We start from the raw sequence: 22,590 nt of genomic DNA, 5'->3' as shown, positions 1-22,590 counted from the left end.
AGTTATAAGCCTGTGATTAAGGTGATCCTCACACTGATACCTTACATCCCCCGGACGTATATATGGCCTAGCGCAGAACCCTGCGAGGTGACATCCGACTCATTCCGTGATGGAGGGTCACATGTAAACTCTGTCAAGATGGTTCCTTAAGGTAACTTGGAATGCGATTATGTCATTCAGTTTCAAGTTTTTACTTCAGTCAGCTGAAAATTAACACCAATTCCACAATGACAATTTTCAAATTAACAATGGAAAAGTGTATAGAAACAGAGTAGCCTAAATTTAAAAAAACAAAAAACAAACAAAAAAACCAAGAAGAGTAAATACTCATACAACTCACTTTTATCATACATAATATAAATTAGAAACAAATTAAAACAGATATATATATATACATACAAGAGGCGAAGCCTTCAAGGCTCACGTAAGAAATCGACAAACAGTAACACAAACTCAATCACTCCGTCACACATACACACACACACACACAGTAAGCATAGGTGACACTGTGCAAGAAAGCGAGACACTAGATCTAGATCTGTCTGTCTGCATGTAGCCTACTTACAGGGACACGACTGCCAACTAGTCTCGGCCCGCTCAAAATAACAATGACCGAGACTTTCAGTAATTCCTTCGCGTGACGTCTAACCCTCTTACGTCATAATGTGACGTCTTCAAATGACGAAATGTTAAAGTTTCTACCACAGACATACACACGCACAAACAAACACACACGCACACACGCACAGACAGACAAAGTTACGATCGCATAGGCTACACTTACGTGAGCCAACAATGACAGTTTCCTACATTGTGACACTCTGTGATCTTGAAACTTGACAAGATCAGTCAAAAAGACATGGGTAATGTCTGGTGGGCAACAACTCCTGGAAGTGTGTGAAGTTTCACACAACAGGCTTCAAAAACCTGTTGTTGTTGTCAGGGTTCTTTTTTTTTTTAAATGTTTCATTTTATAACCCAAACTTCAACCTTGAAGTGACCTTGACATTTGAAGAAAGGGTCATGTTTGATGGTCACCTTTTTTATTTTCCACATCTACACCATTCCTTGCCAAACATTTCCAGCGACAAAGCCCCTAAACACCACTTATAAAAAAAACACCATATGCCTTAAATTACCAAAGGAGAATGCTTTCTGCTTGTCCTTGGAGAAACTTTTACGACGCAGGATGAAGTCCACAATCCAACTGCGACGTGATGGGGTGAAAATCTGACTCTTATCCTCTGGGATGTCATACCTGCCCAAGAAAATAACCCAACCTTAAAGTTACACTATCACAGACCTGGACATAAACGTGTTTTTCAATCAAATTAATTGAAATTTTGGTCAAACATACTTGACCTGGTCCGCACTATGAGATAACGGTTCAGCTTCAAAAATCTTAAAAATTCATTAATTTATTCAACAAACACAAAAAACAAAAAACAAAACCCAACAACAACTGTGCATTCATTCCTTTAAGTTGGCAGATTGACAAAATACTTTGACATGGCTTTACTTAACTTGTTTTTCATGCATCTGACCTTTTGCATGCAAAACTTTATTTTTCTCTTGTTTGTTTGTTTATTTGGTGTTTGACGTCGTTTTCAACCACGAAGGTTATATCGCGACGGGGAAAGGGGGGGGAGATGGGATAGAGCCACTTGTTAATTGTTTCTTGTTCACAAAAGCACTAATCAAAAAATTGCTCCAGGGGCTTGCAATGTAGTACAATATATTTCCTTACTGGGAGATTGCAAGTTTCCAGTACAAAGGTTATTTTTCTCTTCTTTTTTTATCAAAACTTATCAACAGAAAGAATGCATGTAGAGTCAAACCTGCCCTGGCATCCACCTCTCGACTATACATGTCCATTACTACCACCCCAAAGGATCCACAGCGAGTTGTTTTTCCATATAATTCACCTTTCCATAGCGACCACCTCAGTCTATGACGACCACTTTTGGACGATGGTCTCATCAGTGGTCGTTTGAGACACATTTGACTGTAAAATAAAACCAATGTACCAATGTATACTTACAGGTACTCCTTATCGGAGGAGTATGGGCATGTGTATCTCCGCTCGCGAGGAGGCAAGACTGTTTGGTCCACCTCGAAGGGGGAGAGAATTCTCTTGAAGCACCGACTCACTGCTCCCCACAGCTGCACCGACACTGAAGTCACAGGGCTCTACAGAAATCAAAATAATACTACAGTTAGATCTTGTGTCAGTTGAATTTTCACTGGATTGCAGAGAAAATAAGATAAAAATTAAACTAATCTTAGTGTCAAGATTTTCACCACAATAGTTACCAGCCAGTTCAAACTTGGAGAAAATAAGAGAGAATTGAAAAGCTTAGTGTCGACAGTTTCAAAAGAATCAGACCAAAGTTACATGAAATAGCATTCGTTAAGCTGTTAGTTACAACAATCATCCAATCATTTTTGAACATTTTTTCTCAAGCAAAACTTCACTCAAACGCATACATTATTCCACCCCCATCCCCAAGTCCCCCTAATATGCTAATTCATACAAATATGAATAAAAAAAACCCCACCTGAATGCAGTATATAAAATTATTTTAGCCTTCCAGTATTGAATCAAGAAACAGAGCAAAGACATTGGGATCGAGACATTTACATCAACCTGACAGTCTGTTGAGAAAAATCATCATAAGGTTTAAATTTGACAGTGTACGTACTGTATTGCAAAGGAAACTCATTGAGAAAAACAATAAATGTTTTGTCCAGGCAAAGGTAAACCTTTAAATTTGTTTAGAATGTCAACAAAGTAACCTTAAGTTGTATAAATTTACAAATCACTTAAAGGTCAATCATGACGCCTAATAGATTCTTTAAATTACAAGATCAGGTTACTTCCATTTTTACACTAAGGATTTCTGACTTGCATCAGTATCAAACGTTAACTCCTTATTTTGTTAAGTACTATAATTGTAAGAGGAATTTTGCTTTACTTCGATCAACAGAAAGCTTGTTTCATTAGCATTTAATATTCTAATTCAGTGTCAGAATTGCGGGAAAAACATCAGCACAATGTAAGCCTTTTTTCTGCAATTTCAGTTTCTATTTTCAAACACCGACTCACTGAAAAAATCATTACTGGTAATATATAATTCACAAAATAAGTATTATGCTAATTGTCATTTTCAATTTCAGATATTTTAACATTTTTATCATCTTGGTGAACAATTATGAACATTCTTTCAACAAATCTTCATCCCGGCTTGCAATTATTTATGAATGAAACACTTCTAACAAGGTCACAGCAAAAATACTGTAACACACAGATGTTATACTACACAAAGTGTCTATTGTACTCATTTCTTCTACATTATCTTGATTACTTCCAATTACTAATAAACAAAGAATCTCTTCTACATTTTCTTGAGTAAATATGCATACTAACAAGCTTTAAAGTCTTTAGTGCATTACTCATTCTTAGCTGTTATATATCTGAGGTCTTACACTTTTCATTGTACATGGGAAAAGCCAAAATTCTCTGAACAAACTCTCTGTAATAATCATAGCTGCTAAGAATACAGCAACTGCTATTTTATCATTATCATGCTAAATGTTTTGATAACATTATCTCAAGATCATAAAACTAGGCGCTGCTTATAATTATAGACCAGCTGTCATTTTAATGTGCTTTATTTTTGTAATCATAGTCTGTACATTTTTTGACTCAGGTCCTTTCCCCTTCCCTGTTCAGATATATATATATAGATGTGGTATTACGGGGAAATATGTCAGTTTTTCATTGTCACTCTGTCAGGAGCTGTGTTCACTCTTACACACGTGAACATCACCCACACTTTTAGTAAGCAGTCAAAAATGCTGTTCTTCGTGGGTTTCTTTTTTCTTCTCACCACCACATAATTGAAAGTACACAATGAAACTGTGCACAGTATATAATATTTTATAGTGTCATTTTTCTTCCAATATAAAAGCGAGTCTTCGCTCTTCGATTGCATGCATTGATGCAAGGGCACATGCATGTTTTAAAGTTATCCAAGTATTCATAAACAATGTAACATTCCTACTTTCTTACTTGGCTCTGTATACCAACAGTTTCCGAAACAATTAATCGATAACAAAATATAACTTTCTTCCCAAAAATAAATGAATGTCAAAGAAATAATAAAGTTGCAGGTAAAATTCCCAAATCCATTTTTTTATAACCCCAATTTATAAGGAACAAAAATTATGAGGAAAAACCCCTTCTTAAGACGCAGAGCAACCCAGATTAAATCGAAAGTTTTAAAAGTAAATTTTCATTTGATTAATATACTTACCCGAATCACATAAAGCATTGACGCAGTCTGAGATGCTAAGGTCTGAAAATCGCTACCCGTCTAAAAACTTTAAAGGAAAGCAACCCCACCACAAAAAAGTGTAAACGGATGCGTTGGTAAGGACGCCAGACCATGGGAGTTACCTCCCCTTGGTGTGTACTACGTCACTACCGCTCCCTGACACGTGGTAAATCATACGGCTTTTAAAGAAACTAAAAACCAAAAGCGGGGTTGGTGGGCGGGCATAAACTATGTGATTCGGGTAAGTATATTAATCAAATGAAAATTTACGTTTAAAATGTTCGATTAAATTACATATTCTTACACCGAATCACATATAACAGATAGCTTCAACAAGGCGGTGGGAAAGACTGAAAAACCTAACTCACTCTTAAGTCCTAGACAGGAACTGGCCCGCTGCAACCAGGGCAGGAAGGGACCGAGAACCATCCTGCCGGACAGTCGCGATGTCTCTCAGACAAAAATTGAAAAAGACATCGTCAGAGCGCCAGTAAGTTGTGCCCAGCACTTCGTCCAATCTCCTAGACCGTAAAACGGCCAAGGAAGAGACCCCAGCCCTGAATTAAAGGACCCGAGCCGAGTCAAGGGGAAAGACAGGCTGCCCCCCTCCCTCCCCCCCCCCCCCCCCCTTCTATTGGAATGGAAATACAAATGCCCTGGAACGATCAGTGCTTAAGGTTGTCCACTCAGTGCTGAGTAGGACGAACTCTCCAGGTGACCGTAAGACAATCATGCCAAAGTATGCGAAACCTTGGGAGATAGAAGTCAGCTCCAGAAAAGCGCGACCGATCTCCTCACAATGAACGAGAGTTGCGTTAGGTTCTTGTCGAACCAAGACAAGAAATCCATGTGCTCCTGGGTTGTGATAAATTTACAGACGGCTCTGAGCTGAAAAAGTCGTATGATTTACCACGTGTCAGGGAGTGGTAGTGACGTAGTACACACCAAGGGGAGGTAACTCCCATGGTCTGGCGTCCTTACCAACGCATCCGTTTACACTTTTTTGTGGTGGGGTTGCTTCTCTTTAAAGTGTTTAGACGGGTAGCGATTTTCAGACCTTAGCATCTCAGACTGCGTCAATGCTATATGTGATTCGGAGTAAGAATATGTAATTTAATCCTTAATTGCCTGATGTATCAATCAGAATTTCCATAAATTCATCTTTTTTCTGAAATTCATGGGAATGGTTTTTCTTGTAAAAGAATTTAGATATCAGATTTTGTAGAGCCTTTCATTAACTATTTGGGAAAACCAGAATTGAAACAAATTAATATCAATTTATGGCTAGACTTGCTGAAAAACCATGGCTACACACAACAAAGTCTTCTCAAGAAGAGAAACTAATTTCTGCCTTATTCTATAAAATCGTTATTAAAAAAAACAAGAAGGGCAAAGCCCATACGACTCACATGCTTGACCTTGACCTTTCATGACATCATACACTAAGAACTGCTTTACACATTTTTCCTACCAAAATACATGTGACCTTGACCCAAGGTCAAGGTCATCCAAGGTCATGCAACACAAAGCTGTTAATTCAAGACATAGGAAGTACAATGGTGCTTCTACCATGAGATATGGTCACTTTTAGTGGTTCACTACCTTATTTTGGTCACATTTCATAAGGGTCAAAGTGACCTTGACCTTGATCATATGTGACCAAATGTGTCTCATGATGAAAGCATAACATGTGCCCCACATAATTTTTAAGTTTGAAACAGTTATCTTCCATAGTTCAGGGTCAAGGTCACTTCAAAATATGTATACAATCCAACTTTGAAGAGCTCCTGTGACCTTGACCTTGAAGCAAGGTAATCCAAACTGGTATCAAAAGATGGGGCTTACTTTGCCCTATATATCATATATAGGTGAGGTATTCAATCTCAAAAACTTTAGAGAAAATGGGAAAAATGTGAAAAATAGCTGTTTTTTAGACAACATTTATGGCCCCTGCGACCTTGACCTTGAAGCAAGGTCAAGATGCTATGTATGTTTTTTGGGGCCTTGTCATCATACACCATCTTGCCAAATTTGGTACTGATAGACTGAATAGTGTCCAAGAAATATCCAACGTTAAAGTTTTCCGGACGTCCGGACGTCCGGACGTCCGGACGTCCGGACGTCCGGACGGACGGACGGACGACTCGGGTGAGTACATAGACTCACTTTTGCTTCGCATGTGAGTCAAAAAAAAGACAAAACAAGACAAGAAGACTGTTATTGTGTGCCTGCTGCAATATTTACACAACTGCCAAAAGTGTCATATTGGTCAGCCTGTTACATAAGCTAGTGGTTGAAAAAGGGTTCACCCAGCATTTTGCTTCTAAAATGAAAAAAAAACTGTTTGAACCCCTTCACTGCCCACCCCGTATGTAATACGTGGTCATTTTCAGTTTGTCCTACGCCCATAACCGTATCTCATACGTAGGATTTGTGTCAACAATATTTCAGGACATTTCTGAAAACTAAATGGGAGGTAACCACTGTCCAAGTACTTGTAGGGGTTCTAAACACATTTCTTTCCCATAGACCGTTCGGATAATGCTGTTATACTGTGGCAGTGAAGGGGTTAAGACCTCTGGGGACCCTCAACAAAAATTAAAAATGCATTCAATAATCATAATCAGCCACTTACAAGTTTCTACCCAATATAAAAATAAAAGGAAAAAAACAACAAATAAGTACTCAATGCAGTTCCTGAGAAAAATGCCCCTTAATTATTTACTTTCTCTCTAATTGCATGGGATGCTGTCATTTTGTGTCATTGATTGCTACGTTTGTTCAATCTCAAATTTTCAATAATTGTTGTTTCCCAAAGTAGGTTTTACATAAAATTTTACAGAGGACACATGCTTTGAAAAATAAAAAAATTCAGTCACAAAGCAAATTAAACTTTGACAAACCTAGGTTGGGTTATTACAAACTTTTGAAGAATTAAAAAGTAGGAGTAATTTTTTTTATAAGTTTGACTATGCGAAGCCTGTACAACTGTGAGATCAGCCTCAAAATCCCACACTGCAGAAAACAGCAAACTTTTTGAAAAACATACTGCAGTCTGCAAACTCTTGTGAAAATATTAATTTACACAAAAATAATGAAAAATGAAAAATAAAAGAAGAAAAATGTGGAGAAAAAAAAGAAAACTGCACACTAAATATGTCACCTCATTGACAAGAAAGACACTTTCTGCTGACTGAAACATTCCCAACACAAATCAGTCATTCCAATCCAAACAAAAAACGCATGCTGACCATAACACACACATTAATATCATAATGGATGCAAACTCAAGACATTCTCAGTTTAAACCATTGGGTTCCACCAAATATGCACAGAAAAAAAATCTGTTTTGGTTAATACAATATAACTTCACAGTGAAATGGGTTAGTAAACATAATCTTCAAATTGTAGTTAAAGCACTGGTGACAGTATCACCAGAGTAGAAAACAAGTCGCGTAAGGCGAAATTACTACATTTAGTAAAGCTGTGGATCTCACAGAATGAAACTGCATTTTTTCACAATGACCGTAGTCCGCCGCGTGTGCAAAACGGAGTGAAACTGATGAGCTTGTTCAGCGCGGTAGTGGTTTCGCTGTGCTGCATCACGCTTTTCTGTAGCGGCTCTTCGTTTTAACTTTCTGAGCGTGTTTTTAATCCAAACATATCATATCTATATGTTTTTGGAATCAGGAACCGACAAGGAATAAGATAAAATTGTTTTTAAATCGATTTCGGAAATTTAATTTTGATCATAATTTTTATATTTTTAATTTTCAGAGCTTGTTTTTAATCCAAATATAACATATTTATATGTTTTTGGAATCAGGAAATGATGTAGAATAAGATGAACGTAAATTTGGATCGTTTTATATAAAAAAAAATTATTACAATTTTCAGATTTTTAATGACCAAAGTCATCAATTAATTTTTAAGCCACCAAGCTGAAATGCAATACCGAAGTCCGGCCTTCGTCGAAGATTGCTTTACAAAAATTTCAATCAATTTGATTGAAAAATGAGGGTGTGACAGTGCCGCCTCAACTTTTACAAAAAGCCGGATATGACGTCATCAAAAGTATTTATCGAAAAAATGAAAAAAACGTCCGGGGATATCATTCCCAGGAACTCTCATGTCAAATTTCATAAAGATCGGTCCAGTAGTTTGGTCTGAATCGCTCTACACACACACACACGCACAGACAGACACACACACATACACCACGACCCTCGTCTCGATTCCCCCTCTATGTTAAAACATTTAGTCAAAACTTGACTAAATGTATAAAAGACATAATTTCTGCTCAGAATTGTTTTAATGTATTGAATCCCAGCACTACATGCAGCCATTTTCATGACATTTACCTCCGCTAACACAGCCCTAATTTGCTGAGAGAAAAATCACAGTTAAACAAATATTTGGTCAATACCAACCAATCTGCTTTAGAAGACAATTACAACAACAAATCACATGCACAAAAACGCAAAGGAGATGTGTCAACAAACAAAACAAAAAACAAAAGAAGGCGGGGCGGGGGCGGGGCGGGGGGTGGGGGTGAGTGGAAAGAAAGAAAGAAAGAAAGAAAGAAAGAACGAAAACAAAAGCAACAAACAAAGTGATTTGAGAAATGATAGAGGAAATTGTCCCAGAGTTGTACTAAGGATCCCTTTCTAATTCTAAAGTGAAAGTCTGTCATTCCTGCTAATTGTTGGTTGTAAATCAGATCCAAGGAGGATTATTTCAAATATCAAACCCAACAGATTCATCCAGAGTTCTGCAGCCATTTGAAACATGGTATCTTTAAGTTCTTTAACAGAATTCGAACTTGCAGTCATTAACAATCAATCAGTGAATCGCAGATTATTTGAACTCATTCAAGAGTTAAACACTTTTTTGTTTACCTCTTCTTGTGTGGGGTCACTAATATAAATCAATTTATCCCCGAGTACGCTAGTACAAGGGCTCAGCAGACTTTAATTGTGTGTCTGTGTGTCTTTCTCCACTTAACAGCTTATTGCTGGGAAACTACTGGGCGCAGTTCGTTCAAAAGTTGATACACTAACTTGATAATAGGTCCGATTGATCGTATTAAAACTTCATAATGTTACCTGGGACCTAAATGCGAAATAAACCACAAAAACGACTTGGCCGTAGGAGGAGTTCACACCGGCGGGGCAACACGCAGCCATTGACCTGATAGAACAGCCGAACGCGTCACACAAAAATACGTCATGACAAAGTTACACGCAAAGCGAAAGAGACTTTGACGTCATTTACTTTTGTTCGGAATTTTCCGTCTGTTCCTAGCTTGTCAGTGAAGACCTGACGTGAGTAAGCTTACCCAAAACGTCTTTGTTCTCTATTCTCATTGCAGCTGTGAAATAATCAGTCTTGTGTCTCGGTCGTGTAGGTACAGAGTTTGCTTCTGCAATCATTGTGTTCGTGTTGATGACGGCTTCATAAGACAAAATAATAAGCGAATCTATCGCGAGGAAGACGTTTATGTACAAATCACCGAACCCAACCCATTTTTTGTGTGCATTTTTCTGAAGAATAAACTGCATGTGGTTAATTTCATCCGTTTAATGCTTGTCGAAACATATCTGATTACAGATGAGGTCGCAGTTTGTAGGTTGAATCTATGAATCGGCCAGAGATAGATCTGCATTTCTGGTCAGAAACCAACATTCACACCACAGACATTCCAAACATTTATATTTATTGAGCGAGCCAGTCTGAAGAGTACTCGGGTCCAGCGCGAGCGTTTTTTATTAAAAACAATTTTCTCTTCAATTTTAACTATAGTTTCAACTTGAACTATACAACTTAACATATTTAATACTGTAACCTTTATACATAACAGATTGATGAAGATGTGCAAATAAACCAAATTATGAGAGTCACTGCAACTAACAAGACAGCTGCCCTTTTTATGACTTAAACTGTAACACTGAACAAAAAAGAAAAGAAGAGGTGATGTCAAAACCAAGGCAATAGAACTACAGAGAATCAAATTTCTTTTGTTCGTTTAAGAACATAGAAAATTAGAAGTTTTACAGAGACTGTGAGCTCCTTCAACCTCTCACAAGATCATTTCAGGACGAAAAAAGTCAGAGACACAACAGTTACTGCTCTTATATCTTCAGCTTAAATCATATGACTAGCGTGTTGACAATCTAACAGCACTTTGATCTAAAAAAAAAAAAAAGCCAAATCCCAAAATAATTGGCTATGTTATCCTGCAGTTTGTATTCACTCTGTCCCCTACCTGTTTAACTGTTTCACTCTGTTCATCAATGTGATCACAAATGCAGAAAAAAAGTCTTGATTCTTGTGCATGATACTCAACTAAATAATGCAAAACTTCACATAAAATCCACAACAGGATTGAGTTTCTTTGCTTGTAGTGATACCAGTGTATCTCATGCAAACAGCTATGAGTTCATAAATGTTGCAGTAAAAAATATTCTTTTGAGTAAAATATAGGGACTGGTTAAAAAGCAGACTAAATTTAATGTTAGACTTACCCTGACACAAACATGGGAGAACAAAGAATTAGTTTGGAATCTGAGCTGTAAGAAACTTGCATCAAATTCAACAACAACTTGCAGGCTATCTTCTTCATCTAGTACGGGTCTACACTAAGTACACGAATTGACATCTTGAGTAATCATGTAAGAACACAGAGTAACAGGACTGGTACTGTAATAAATTAAAAACAAATATCCCATCACAAATAACAACACCAGAATAAAAAGTACAGATTTAAAGGAAAAGGACAAAAACAAATGATTAGAAACAAGAAAAAAAAAGGCAGGCACAGATACAGATACAGTTTCCAGATTACAGAGAGGACAGGGTGTGGGGTGGGGTAGGGGAACAGGGCGCCTCAGTGCCCAAAATACTCTGTACCTCCTCCAAATAACGTCTGATCTGGGAAAAAGCAAAGAAAGAAAATAATTTGCACAAAAGCACTGAAAACAAAAATCGACGATTAAAGCACTAGAACTCAAGCAACAGGATAAATTTGGTGTGAAAAAGGCATGGAAAATGCTTTATAATAAAATATGCAAATCCATGCAAACATGGAATTTCAGCACACGTAAGACTGATGCACACGTAATGTTTTGCTAACTCAAAAAACACGAAAAATCTTGCAGACACTTGTAATTGTCACCTACCAGATTTTCCAGAACTATGTGAAAGTCTGAGCCCTGAGTAACACTAGAAGACAACATCAAGCATTGGAAGCCACTGTTATAAATGTGAAAACTCATGTTTTACTAGCCTATAAGCAATGAAAACTTTGCAACATGCTAGGCCACATCATGCATGGAATTGACCCTCCCCCCAGTTTCATATTAAGTTTTCTTCTTTCCTCAGTTCACCCTTTTTCCCTTGTTTTGTTTTAAGACAATTATCCCTGTCAAATTGTGTGTGCTTTTCAGAAAAAACACAAGGTCTCTACCAATGACAATGAAAGCTGATGAGACAGATGATGAAAAAGAGAGGTATTTTAAATACAGCTCCTTCACTAAATGGTAGCTTTTAAAAGCCTTCAGATTTCTCTCCTCTCTCCCACCCATCCACCAACTCCTGCCCCAAGCTCGCTGCCACATTACGAGTATAAAATTATGAAAATGAACTACATAATGTAGTCCTCAATCCCTACTCTGTGCAATGTCCCGTCCCTATCCCATCTGCCTCTCCCTCCTCACACACCGACAGTGACAATCATTATTAACTCCAAACAAAATTCCGCAAATTTTAGTTTTACAGCAAAATCTCACTGGCGTTAAAGAAATAATGATAGACAAATTAGTCATCAACTGAAGAACCAAAACGAGGAAACTTTCAGTGTGGTTAATTATTATGACCACAGACCATCAAGCAAAAGATCAATGTTAACATCCATTCTCCCCCCCTCCCCCCTTGCGTCATTTATTAATCTCACCCAGAAGTCTTAAGCCCTAGGCGTAAGTGTTTTTTCATACATATGAAGTGCAAGTACAGTACCATGACTACCATACTACAAAATAAAGTTTCAAAATTGCCTTCAATGGAATCCAACAAGCAGTAATGGTGCTTCAAGCGAAATTAAATACATGTACCCAGAGAGAAAGGCTACAGCCAAAGTGGGGAAAATGTAAACGCTAGCAGCAAATGTCAGGGAAATAAACAGCAAAAGTAGAAAAAGGCAATGGGGGATGGGATATGAAGCTGAAGGGAGGGAGAAGGGATTGGTAGAAGGGGAGGGGGGGGGGTGTGGCAACAGTTGAATGTGTCTGTATGGGACAACAACTTAAATGAAACTTAAGATCAACTTGAGAACAAACAAACAAACATTAGTTATATTTGTTGGTTTTAATTGTTTTCTTGGGTAGGGAGAGGGGGGGGGGGGGGAGAAAAGGGACATGGGAGTGGGAGTGGAGTGGGATGATAGAGAAACTAGTAATACAATTACAGAGAGAGAAGTCAGAAGTCAGAACTTTATTACATAAGGATAAAGGTTTTAGGTTTAGCCTAATCTTCCAACCTGCCCTTGGAACATATATACAGAGAATAATTAAGAGAGAGAGAGAGAGAGAGAGAGAGAGAGAGAGAGAGAGAGAGAGAGAGAGAGAGAGAGAGAGAGAGAGAGAGAGAGAGAGAGAGAGAGAGAGAGAGAGAGAGAGAGAGAGAGAGAGAGAGAGAGAGATTTATGAATAACATCTACAAATTTGTTTAACTTTGTCATCTTGATGTTTGCTTTGTCTGATTGGCTTCTCTTGTGACACTAACAGAGTGTGGAAGAGAGTTGTTTTCTTTTGGTGAGTGGGAATTTGACCGGCCCCTTCAGCTGAAAAAAACTAAAATAACAAATAACAGTGTACTATGTAACAACGTACTACGACAGATACAGACAACAGTGCAAAGAGAGGGAAGAAAGAATGTGTCAGTGATGAGACATGAGCTAACCTGTAAGTTTGTGAACTTCTGGCCATGTTGCTCGACTAGATTCTGGAAAAAGCAGTGATCAACCATTTAGAAGCCATAAGCACCGTGCTGCCACTGGAACCAAACCACACCATCCAACAAGGGAGGGAGCAAAACACTGCCCAACAGCGCAGCTTTCCACTCAAAGACAAAGGAACATGGTAACAAAGCAAAACCAGTGATGAAGGGTGCATACATAGATTTTTACATACATATGTTGTTCTTGATTATGTGACTAATAATACTTGTGGTACAAAGGCTTCATAAGTAGGAATAAGCCTTTTTTTTAGAAGGGAAAACTTGCCTACGCTGGTGCAAAATGGAGTTTGTGTAACTTACATATGATTAATGTGCACAAACTAATGGCTTTTAGAACATTAAACTGTCAACTGCTGTATGTATTGTTATGAATTGCCCTGAAAATACAAAATGGCTGCTATATATTTGCAAATTACAATTAGATTTACATGAAATATGGCAGTAACACAGTGTGTTTTCATAGGAGTTAGAGTGATTGTTATACTGTTACACATCTTATTTCATAATATTTTTGTTTACGTTCTCATTTAGTGCATGCATTTCTCACCATAAGCAAAGGTTCGTATTTCTTACGGAAGTTACTCTGTCTCTGAAGTATAATGCAAACATATCAGCAATATTCAAATCAGGTGTTGCTTTTTGCATTGTCAACTCTCTTCTTTTGTACATCTTTGTCATTCATCAATCACTGTTCAATGTCTCTTTCTAAATATAATAGTCAGAAAACACCCATGTTAGGTATAAAATCATCATATAGTTTTGTTTATTCATTCATTCCCTTGCGGTTTCGTGGCAGGCAGAAGAAAAAATCAGCCAGATAAGTTTTCATTATTAATTGTTTGTCTGTGCACTTGAAAGACCGTTGGGTCGATATATTTGTGAATGTATTGTTTTGTCAATAACAAACGTTCCAACAACCTACCTTTCTTGTTTTTTGATTCTTTATTTATTCATATGAATGAAGGAATTATGTTCTGAAGATGATCACCAAATGCACACTAATCCAACATACCATGCTTTAGATTAGAAAAAAAACCACCAAAATCTAAAACAATTCAATATTCACAGTTTCTAAATTAAGTATTAATTATCTAACTTCAATTAATCACATTACTTCAACTAACACAGGAAAGCTAAACTGAGTTACCTTAAAAACAGCTTAATTAAAAACTCATCTAACACGGGAATCTGACTGTAAGTGTAACTTACAAAGCTATTGTCAAATAACTTCATTATAATTACACTCTTAACTCCTCAGTTTAAACTCATAGGGTGAAGAGTGACTGACAGAAGAGAAAGGTGCACAAAATGGAGAGGAGCAAACCTAAATCAGAGATACTGTAAAATAGAGATCGCTTGTTTTTCTCTTTAACCTTGAAATTTGCATCCAGAAATTGTAGTTTTGGGCAACGCACAGGACATTAAAATCATCAAAATGTGACGTAAGGATTTCTTACCCAATAACGTCTCAACCCATTTGGGCCACTGTTTCACATAATTCCAGCAGGTCCATTTTTTGGCCTGCACTATGCAACAGAATCAGCTGATGATGCTTTTCCAAACACATGAAATATTGGGTTTTCATGACAGCTTCTCTTGTAGATTCCAGTGAGCAATCTCTCTTTTATAGCATCTCTGCCTAAACTAAAAACTGCATGGAAGTGGGAACACAATCACATCTTGCCTACAACACCTAAAGACCCAGGGAACAAAACTGGGAAAAGCACCAACAGCATTATTTGAGGAACAAACCTCTTTCATGGGCATACGGATTTTCATGATGTCGGCATATCTCCTCAGAAGTTCGAACGGAGCATGGACTTTGGCAAAATGAATCTCATCTCCTCTCTGCAAATAAGAATAAAGATTGTTGTCTTTAAAACATCACACAGGTAAAGAAAGGACAGAGGACTTCAAACAGAAACCAAAAAAATACCAGCAACAAAACAAATCAAGTGCGTGCAAAATCCACTAACCCATTCCTCCTCTAAAGTCTTTTGCAGAGCTCACAGCCCTGTTCATTTTCATTCATTTCTTTTACTTTTTATTGGCCAGGTCACATGTTCAAATACAGTCCGAGATGAGCATGCATGGTTCAACTTTTTGGAGCCAGTATCCATGTATCACCCTTGTGTTACCGCATGTAAAAAGTAAAAGACCTCAGTTCATTCTGCCAAAAGTACAGGTGGCTGATGACACCTAATCACCCACAAAACTCGGTAGCACAACTCCTGTCGCTACAAACTTTTCACTGGAAGTGACCCTAAATTCAAAAGACAATGGGATAATTTATATTATTAATTTAACCTTTGTCCATCCCTCCTGCTGTCTGTTTCCCTTTCACCGCGGTTACATTTCACCGCAGTTACAGCTCCTGTGTTTGTTGGCCGATTTGCCAGAAATTTGATATGAGACTCGTCATACCTATGGCAAATATGGAAATTTATCTTGTTGTGCTCCTTCATTATTACATACACTCTATGGCTTTGTATTTATGTAACTGAATAAATACTGTTTAAACCAAATAATTATGGTAATGAATGAATGATTTACCCTGTCATATTCAATCTCCAGGCCCTCCTTGCGGAGATTCTCCTCGAAGAGTTCTCTGGCCTGTTCAGCGGGTTGTTGCTTCTTGTTGCCAAGGTCTTTCTTCCACGCCAGGACAAAGTCAATACGCCGATGCCCATCCTCGAAGAACAGGTTACGCATCTGAAATGTAACATGTAAATGTCAGTTTAAGTCATCTTCAATAGATATATATATACCGTTACCTGAGCACAAGTGTACACGCTGTGAAAAACAACAATACCTCAGAGCACAATTCAAACCTTTTGAATAAGAAGATCGACAGTGTTGAAGGCTTTTGAAAACCCTGACTGAGCGACTACTGGTCCCATGTTATGCACTTGACAGGTAAAGTAAGGTGGTTGTGGTGGAAAAACAAACAAACAACAAGTCACGTTCATTGGAGGCGCATGGTTTGTGTTCATTATTTTACCTGTGATGTAAGGCCCCTTCAATGACAGGACACATCCCATAAAAGGACAACTTTTGTTTTCCCTTCGCGAGACGCAGAAGAAGAAGTTTTCCCTTTGACTATTGCCTAAATGACCACAATGAACATGTCATGAAAGGCCACCTGCAATGTATGGACCTTTTTGCCGGTCCCATGGGTGTCCTTTCATCGCATGTACCACTGTATATTCAATTCTTTTCAAGGGTGTCCTTTCATCGCAGGTACCCCTGCATATTCAATTCTTTTCAAGGGTGTCCTTTCATCGCAGGTACCCCTGCATATTCAATTCTTTTCAAGGGTGTCCTTTCATCGCAGGTACCCCTGCATATTCAATTCTTTTCAAGGGTGTCCTTTCATCGCAGGTACCCCTGCATATTCAATTCTTTTCAATGGTGTCCTTTCATCGCAGGTACCCCTGCATTATTCAATTCTTTTCACATAACTGACACCCATGTCAATCTGAGGAATCAATGGCCATTACGAAATCCCATTACCGACTGCACATTAAGCAGACACTATAGCTATTGATTTTCAGTGTAATCATTAATTGACTCCAAGTGAAAGGATGCTCTAATTCTATTAGGCAGAACAGATCTGCTGTGGTCAACATGATCAATCACACGAAAAAGAATGTATACCTAATACCTTTAAACAGAAAAATTAAACTTTAAGGGACTCCTCCAGCATTGCAAGTTTTCAACCAAGACCTAATATCTTCAAGAATGATTTTTTTGCCCAAAAATGTATTCACAGTGTTAAGTAATAATGGTGTTTGGCCTTCAGCCTTGCATAATCATTTTAATTATCCTTTTGTCACTAATTTGCTGCTCATTACCTAACTAAATAATATAAGGACAAGTCTAAGAAGAATTTCTCCCAAACTGAAACATTGTAGCAATTAAAACAAAAGGAATATATAATTACTGTCTGTCAAGATTGTGATAAATGAATAAAATCCAAGTTTCTGATGACAATCTTGTTAATAATTATATCACTGCAAGACAGGCAGACAACTTGATTTTATCTTTATTTTTTTAAATGTACATCAAGAAAATGAAATACATTGTTTTTAGAATAAAACACTAATTGAAATGTAGTGCGTTACCCCGGGCCCACATGAATGCTTTAAATCTTACATTGATAAGAAACTGTATAACCCTCTGACAGTAAAGTGAACCGTGAATGATCACTAATACATGTGATAAAGTTATAAACTATGTAAATGTCAAAACAGACTTAAGGCAGCTTCCAAGGTGAAAAATGACAAAAAACGTGTTCAAATCTTTCTGCCATAGCATTTCAGAAACAATGCTGATCTTTCCCATTTTTGTCTCATACACTAGTGTATATTCTTCAAATGTGTCTGAGCGCTCAGACATAATTAGGTTAAGTGTAATAGAAAGTTTTGATATCTAAAAAAAATTTAAATAATTAAATATTAAAAAAAAACATGACGAACAGTATGGTAATCATTACACAAATAACTCTTCATGCAAGACAGATACAGACATGAAATTTTACACACTTATCACAAATTGAGCACTAAACAGTGTGCTATTTTCACAAGAGTGTATATTGGAGAATTTTTTTTAGTTGATATCCTCAAATTATGACTTTTATGTGACTCTCATAATGATGTTTAAATTTGCTCTAATGTTCCATTAAAATAGCAACATGTGACTTTGTTATCAATTAATTTTTGCAGCACACAAAATTTGATTTGATTTCATCAAATAGTTTCTTTTAGATGTGTGGAAAATAGTGACGGTATGTGTGTAAAATGCGTTTTCGAGAAAAACGAGTTTGAAGTTAAAGATAACTTTAATATGACTGTTGTGCATGAGTCAGATGAGAATGCATAATTATTTTTTTTTCAATGAAAATACGTCTTTCTACCGAGTTCGGCTGTCGAATCAAGCTTGTAGATTCGGTTTCGCTGAGCACAGTGGTCTTTGAATGAATCGTCTGCTACATTCCAAACCGAAGTAATGTACTTTCAAAGTTTATGAATATTTAATGAGCTGCTACAAGGCATTTTTTGACACCCTGATGCACATTTAGTTTAAATTAAAATATTTAGGTTATCTTTTGCCCAAAAACTATCGCATGGTGTAATAGTTGAGTGGTTTAGGTACTTAACACCGCAAACAACCCAAATAACAACAAATGTTACAAAATTTCATTTTTCACCTTGGAAGCTGGCCTTAAACCCTATATTTATACAACTTTGTATCTTAAACTTTTTGGATTAGTTATTATTAACTCAGCATTCTCAACTGGTCTCATTCTGTGAACAACAATAAAACAGAATTATTAATGTTTCTGCATGTCTGTTCTTCAACATTACATGTAAATGCAAATCTGTTCACACTTCAAAATGTATTTTAATAAATCAAACGACTGAGTCTGCTTCTGCTAAACATGCTTGCAAGCACAGTAAAATCAGCCAACTTTGCGATATGCATGCTGGGGAGACAAAAGTTGTGTTCCCTTTTTTTTTTATTCAACAAACCTACCCTGAAACAGAAATGAACAAGTCGCGTAAGGCGAAAATACAATATTTAGTCAAGTAGCTGTCGAACTCACAGAATGAAACTGAACGCAATGTCATTTTTCAGCAAGACCGTATACTCGTAGCATCGTCAGTCCACCGCTCATGGCAAAGGCAGGGAAATTGACAAGAAGAGCGGGGTAGTAGTTGCGCTAAGAAGGATAGCACGCTTTTCTGTACCTCTCTTTGTTTTAACTTTCTGAGCGTGTTTTTAATCCAAACATATCATATCTATATGTTTTTGGAATCAGGAACCGACAAGGAATAAGATGAAAGTGTTTTTAAATTGATTTCGACAATTTAATTTTGATAATAATTTTTATATATTTAATTTTCAGAGCTTGTTTTTAATCCAAATATAACATATTTATATGTTTTTGGAATCAGAAAATGATGGAGAATAAGATGAACGTAAATTTGGATCGTTTTATAAATTTTTATTTTTTTTTACAATTTTCAGATTTTTAATGACCAAAGTCATTAATTAATTTTTAAGCCACCAAGCTGAAATGCAATACCGAAGTCCGGGCTTCGTCGAAGATTACTTGACCAAAACTTCAACCAATTTGGTTGAAAAATGAGGGCGTGACAGTGCCGCCTCAACTTTCACGAAAAGCCGGATATGACGTCATCAAAGACATTTATCGAAAAAAGGAAAAAAACGTTCGGGGATATCAATCCCAGGAACTCTCATGTAAAATTTCATAAAGATCAACCCAGTAGTTTGGTCTGAATCGCTCTACACGCACGCACGCACGCACGCACACACACACACACACACACACACACACATACACCACGACCCTCGTTTCGATTCCCCCTCGATGTTAAAATATTTAGTCAAAACTTGACTAAATATAAAAACAGCCAAAGAGAACAGGGTGTATAACATTTAAGGAAAGAAGTAAAGAAAAAAAAGCAGAAAGGAAAATAATGTCTTGTCAAACTTTAAGTCAACAGAAGAAACCCTTGAAATAAACCATAATGACATCATATAAGTAAGAGTGGAGAACTGGAAATCTGGGACAACTGTCTGTCTCCAAGTCCAAGTTAAATTTGATACAAGATTTCAGCCCACACACACACACACACACACACACACACACACACACACACACACACACACTTTAACACTCAAAGCATAGTATTAAAGTCAAAGAAAATAAAATTTAAGCACTTCCAGCAAGTCATCTACCAAGTCAGACTTCATCAACCATGCATTAAAATAAATCATGTGGTGCCAAATGACATAAATATAAATGATATACCAGTACCTTAACCAGAGAATTGACTGTCCCTCGATTAAGTCACTTTTTTGCCCTCTAACATGCACATTTGAGAGGAGCGAAGGAAAATGCAAGCAATAATTTGCTTCCCTTTCAGGTAACAGAGTAACTCCCAATCCCATTCCAAACAACATTCTCTTTGTTCAGAAATAAAAGCTGTGATATACAAAGTATTATCAGATTTCACTAAGTTGAAATCCAAGGATAGTCATAATTCAGACTGCTTAGAACCATTTCAAACGCAACCCTTTACTTCAGAAAAGAGCCCCAAAACCCACTGATCACAGAGGAGAAAGGCCACAGCCTAGCCAGCTAAAATATATCACTTACATGTAATATTTTGAGATACAAGGAATACATGTGCCTGTGGCACTGTTGTTTTCCTTCTGTTCATGCATGCAGTCTCATATTGCCTATCATTCAACAAGTTCCCTCCATGACTTGTCAACACAATTGCTTGTATTTCAACTTGCCCCCATCCTGTTTGTTTGCTTCGTGCTGCCACAGCAGTTTCTCCCTTTACATCCTTTTGAAATTTAGTGTGAACAGAACTTTGAAAGCAAGCCAGCTTTTATTTAGCCTTGGGGGCTGGAATACAATGTCACTGCACTGTTTCTAATTGCTACTGATACATGTATTGCATGTAGTAAGAAACAGCTGTCATACTGAAGCTCTGCCCTAATCCAACTCAAATTCCTGACGGAATATTTTTTTTTTCCAAGCAACTTTTCTCTTTCTAATAAAAAATAAAAATTATATTACACTGTATGAGATTTATTTGCAATCAGTTCATTTCAGATGCAATCATGTTTTACAGCCTATAATCCAGCCATTACAACATGGAACAAACGGTATTACTAAGAAATTGCGGAACAATTCTACATATAAATGATATATTATCCAATGCAAAAAACATTTCAACAGAAAAACATTTTGTAATTAACAAAAAGGTTCACCAGCCAAGCAACTGATCACATTTCCTAGAAATCTGCAACAGTTAAAAGCCGTGACAAGCAGTGCCAATCTGTTCAGGGTAACTTCAAGTGAAGCAGAACAGGGGAGTCTCTTCCAGGACAACACTTACCTCATCCTCAATATCCTCAAATTCCTTGCAAGTGAAAATCAGAAACAATCATCTTGTGTTATAGCTATAACTCATCGTTTTCAGTTAAACAGTCATCCGTTATTTGACTACAACTTAATGAACACTCAAAAACAGTCATCTGTGTTACATCAAGTACTTTTCTTTGTTAATGAGACAATCAGAGTTATTTCTCTGAAAAGAACACGGTTACAATATGACTCTTTCATTTATACACATGCAGTCATTGTTGTCAGTTAGACAGCCATCCTGTTATACAAATGACTTCAACTTATTGTCACACTCAAAAACAGTCATCTGTGTTACATGTGCATCAACTAGTCTTTTCTGTGTTAATCAGACACTCAAAGTTCTTTCTCTGCAAAGGACACAGTTAAAATATGACTCTTTCATTTCTACACATGCAGTCATCATTGTCAGTTAAACAGCCATCCTGTTATGGGATGACAACTGAAAATTATCGTTACACTCAAAAACAAAAGTCATCCCAGGTGTTACATAAACTATTTTTTTGTTTGTTAACCAGACACTCAAAGTGCTTTCTCTGCAAAGGGCATGGTAAAATATTGACTCTTTAATTGATACACATGCATGTCATGCAGTCAACTTTGAGAAAAAGTAGAAAAGACAACAAGTCGCGTAAGGCGAAATTTCTACATTTAGTCAAGCTGTGGAACTCACAGAATGAAACTGAACGCACTGCATTTTTTCACAATGACCGTAGTCCGCCGCTTGTGCAAAACGGAGTAAAACCGACGAGCCTGTTCAGCGCGGTAGTGGTTTCGCTGTGCTGCATAGCACGCTTTTCTGAACCTCTCTTCGTTTTAACTTTCTGAGGGTGTTTTTAATCCAAACATATCTATATGTTTTTGGAATCAGGAACCGACAAGGAATAAGATGAAATTGTTTTTAAATCGATTTCGGAAATTTAATTTTGATCATAATTTTTATATTTTTAATTTTCAGAGCTTTCTTTCTTTCTTTCTTTCTTTATTTGATGTTTAACGTCGTTTTCAACCATTCAAGGTTATATCGCGATGGGGAAAGGGGGGAGATTGGATAGGGGAAAGGGGGGAGATGGGATAGAGCCACTTGTTAATTGTTTCTTGTTCACAAAAGCACTAATAAAAAAATTGCTCCAGGGGCCAATTGCAACGTAGTACAATATATATGACCTTACTGGGAGAATGCAAGTTTCCAGTACAAAGGACTTCACATTTCTTACATACTGCTTGACTAAAATCTTTACAAACATTGACTATATTCTATACAAGAAACACTTA

General features: G+C 37.1%; 2 protein-coding genes across 6 annotated transcripts in view; one reads left to right on the top strand and one right to left on the bottom strand.

Annotated features, from left to right (window-relative positions):
- Positions 1-22,590, top strand: part of LOC138962728 (ganglioside GM2 activator-like) — a 431,559-nt gene that overhangs the window by 50,899 nt on the left and 358,070 nt on the right. The window lies entirely within an intron of this gene.
- Positions 1-22,590, bottom strand: part of LOC138962725 (anoctamin-4-like) — a 75,235-nt gene that overhangs the window by 33,219 nt on the left and 19,426 nt on the right. For 2 of the 5 annotated variants that reach the window (XM_070334654.1, XM_070334653.1), the window contains 7 exons: positions 21,290-21,313; positions 15,903-16,061; positions 15,102-15,197; positions 13,293-13,334; positions 7,501-7,530; positions 2,042-2,190; positions 1,140-1,258 (listed from right to left, as the gene is read on the bottom strand). In XM_070334654.1, the coding sequence (XP_070190755.1) occupies positions 1,140-1,258; positions 2,042-2,190; positions 7,501-7,530; positions 13,293-13,334; positions 15,102-15,197; positions 15,903-16,061; positions 21,290-21,313 (619 nt within the window). The remainder of the gene's footprint in view (positions 1-1,139; positions 1,259-2,041; positions 2,191-7,500; positions 7,531-13,292; positions 13,335-15,101; positions 15,198-15,902; positions 16,062-21,289; positions 21,314-22,590) is intronic. The other 3 variants (XM_070334657.1, XM_070334655.1, XM_070334656.1) reach the window with 2 other exon arrangements.

The sequence above is a fragment of the Littorina saxatilis genome, linkage group LG3, assembly GCF_037325665.1.
Source record: "Littorina saxatilis isolate snail1 linkage group LG3, US_GU_Lsax_2.0, whole genome shotgun sequence".
NCBI lineage: Eukaryota > Metazoa > Mollusca > Gastropoda > Littorinimorpha > Littorinidae > Littorina > Littorina saxatilis.
This window is presented reverse-complemented; position numbering and strand designations above follow the sequence as displayed.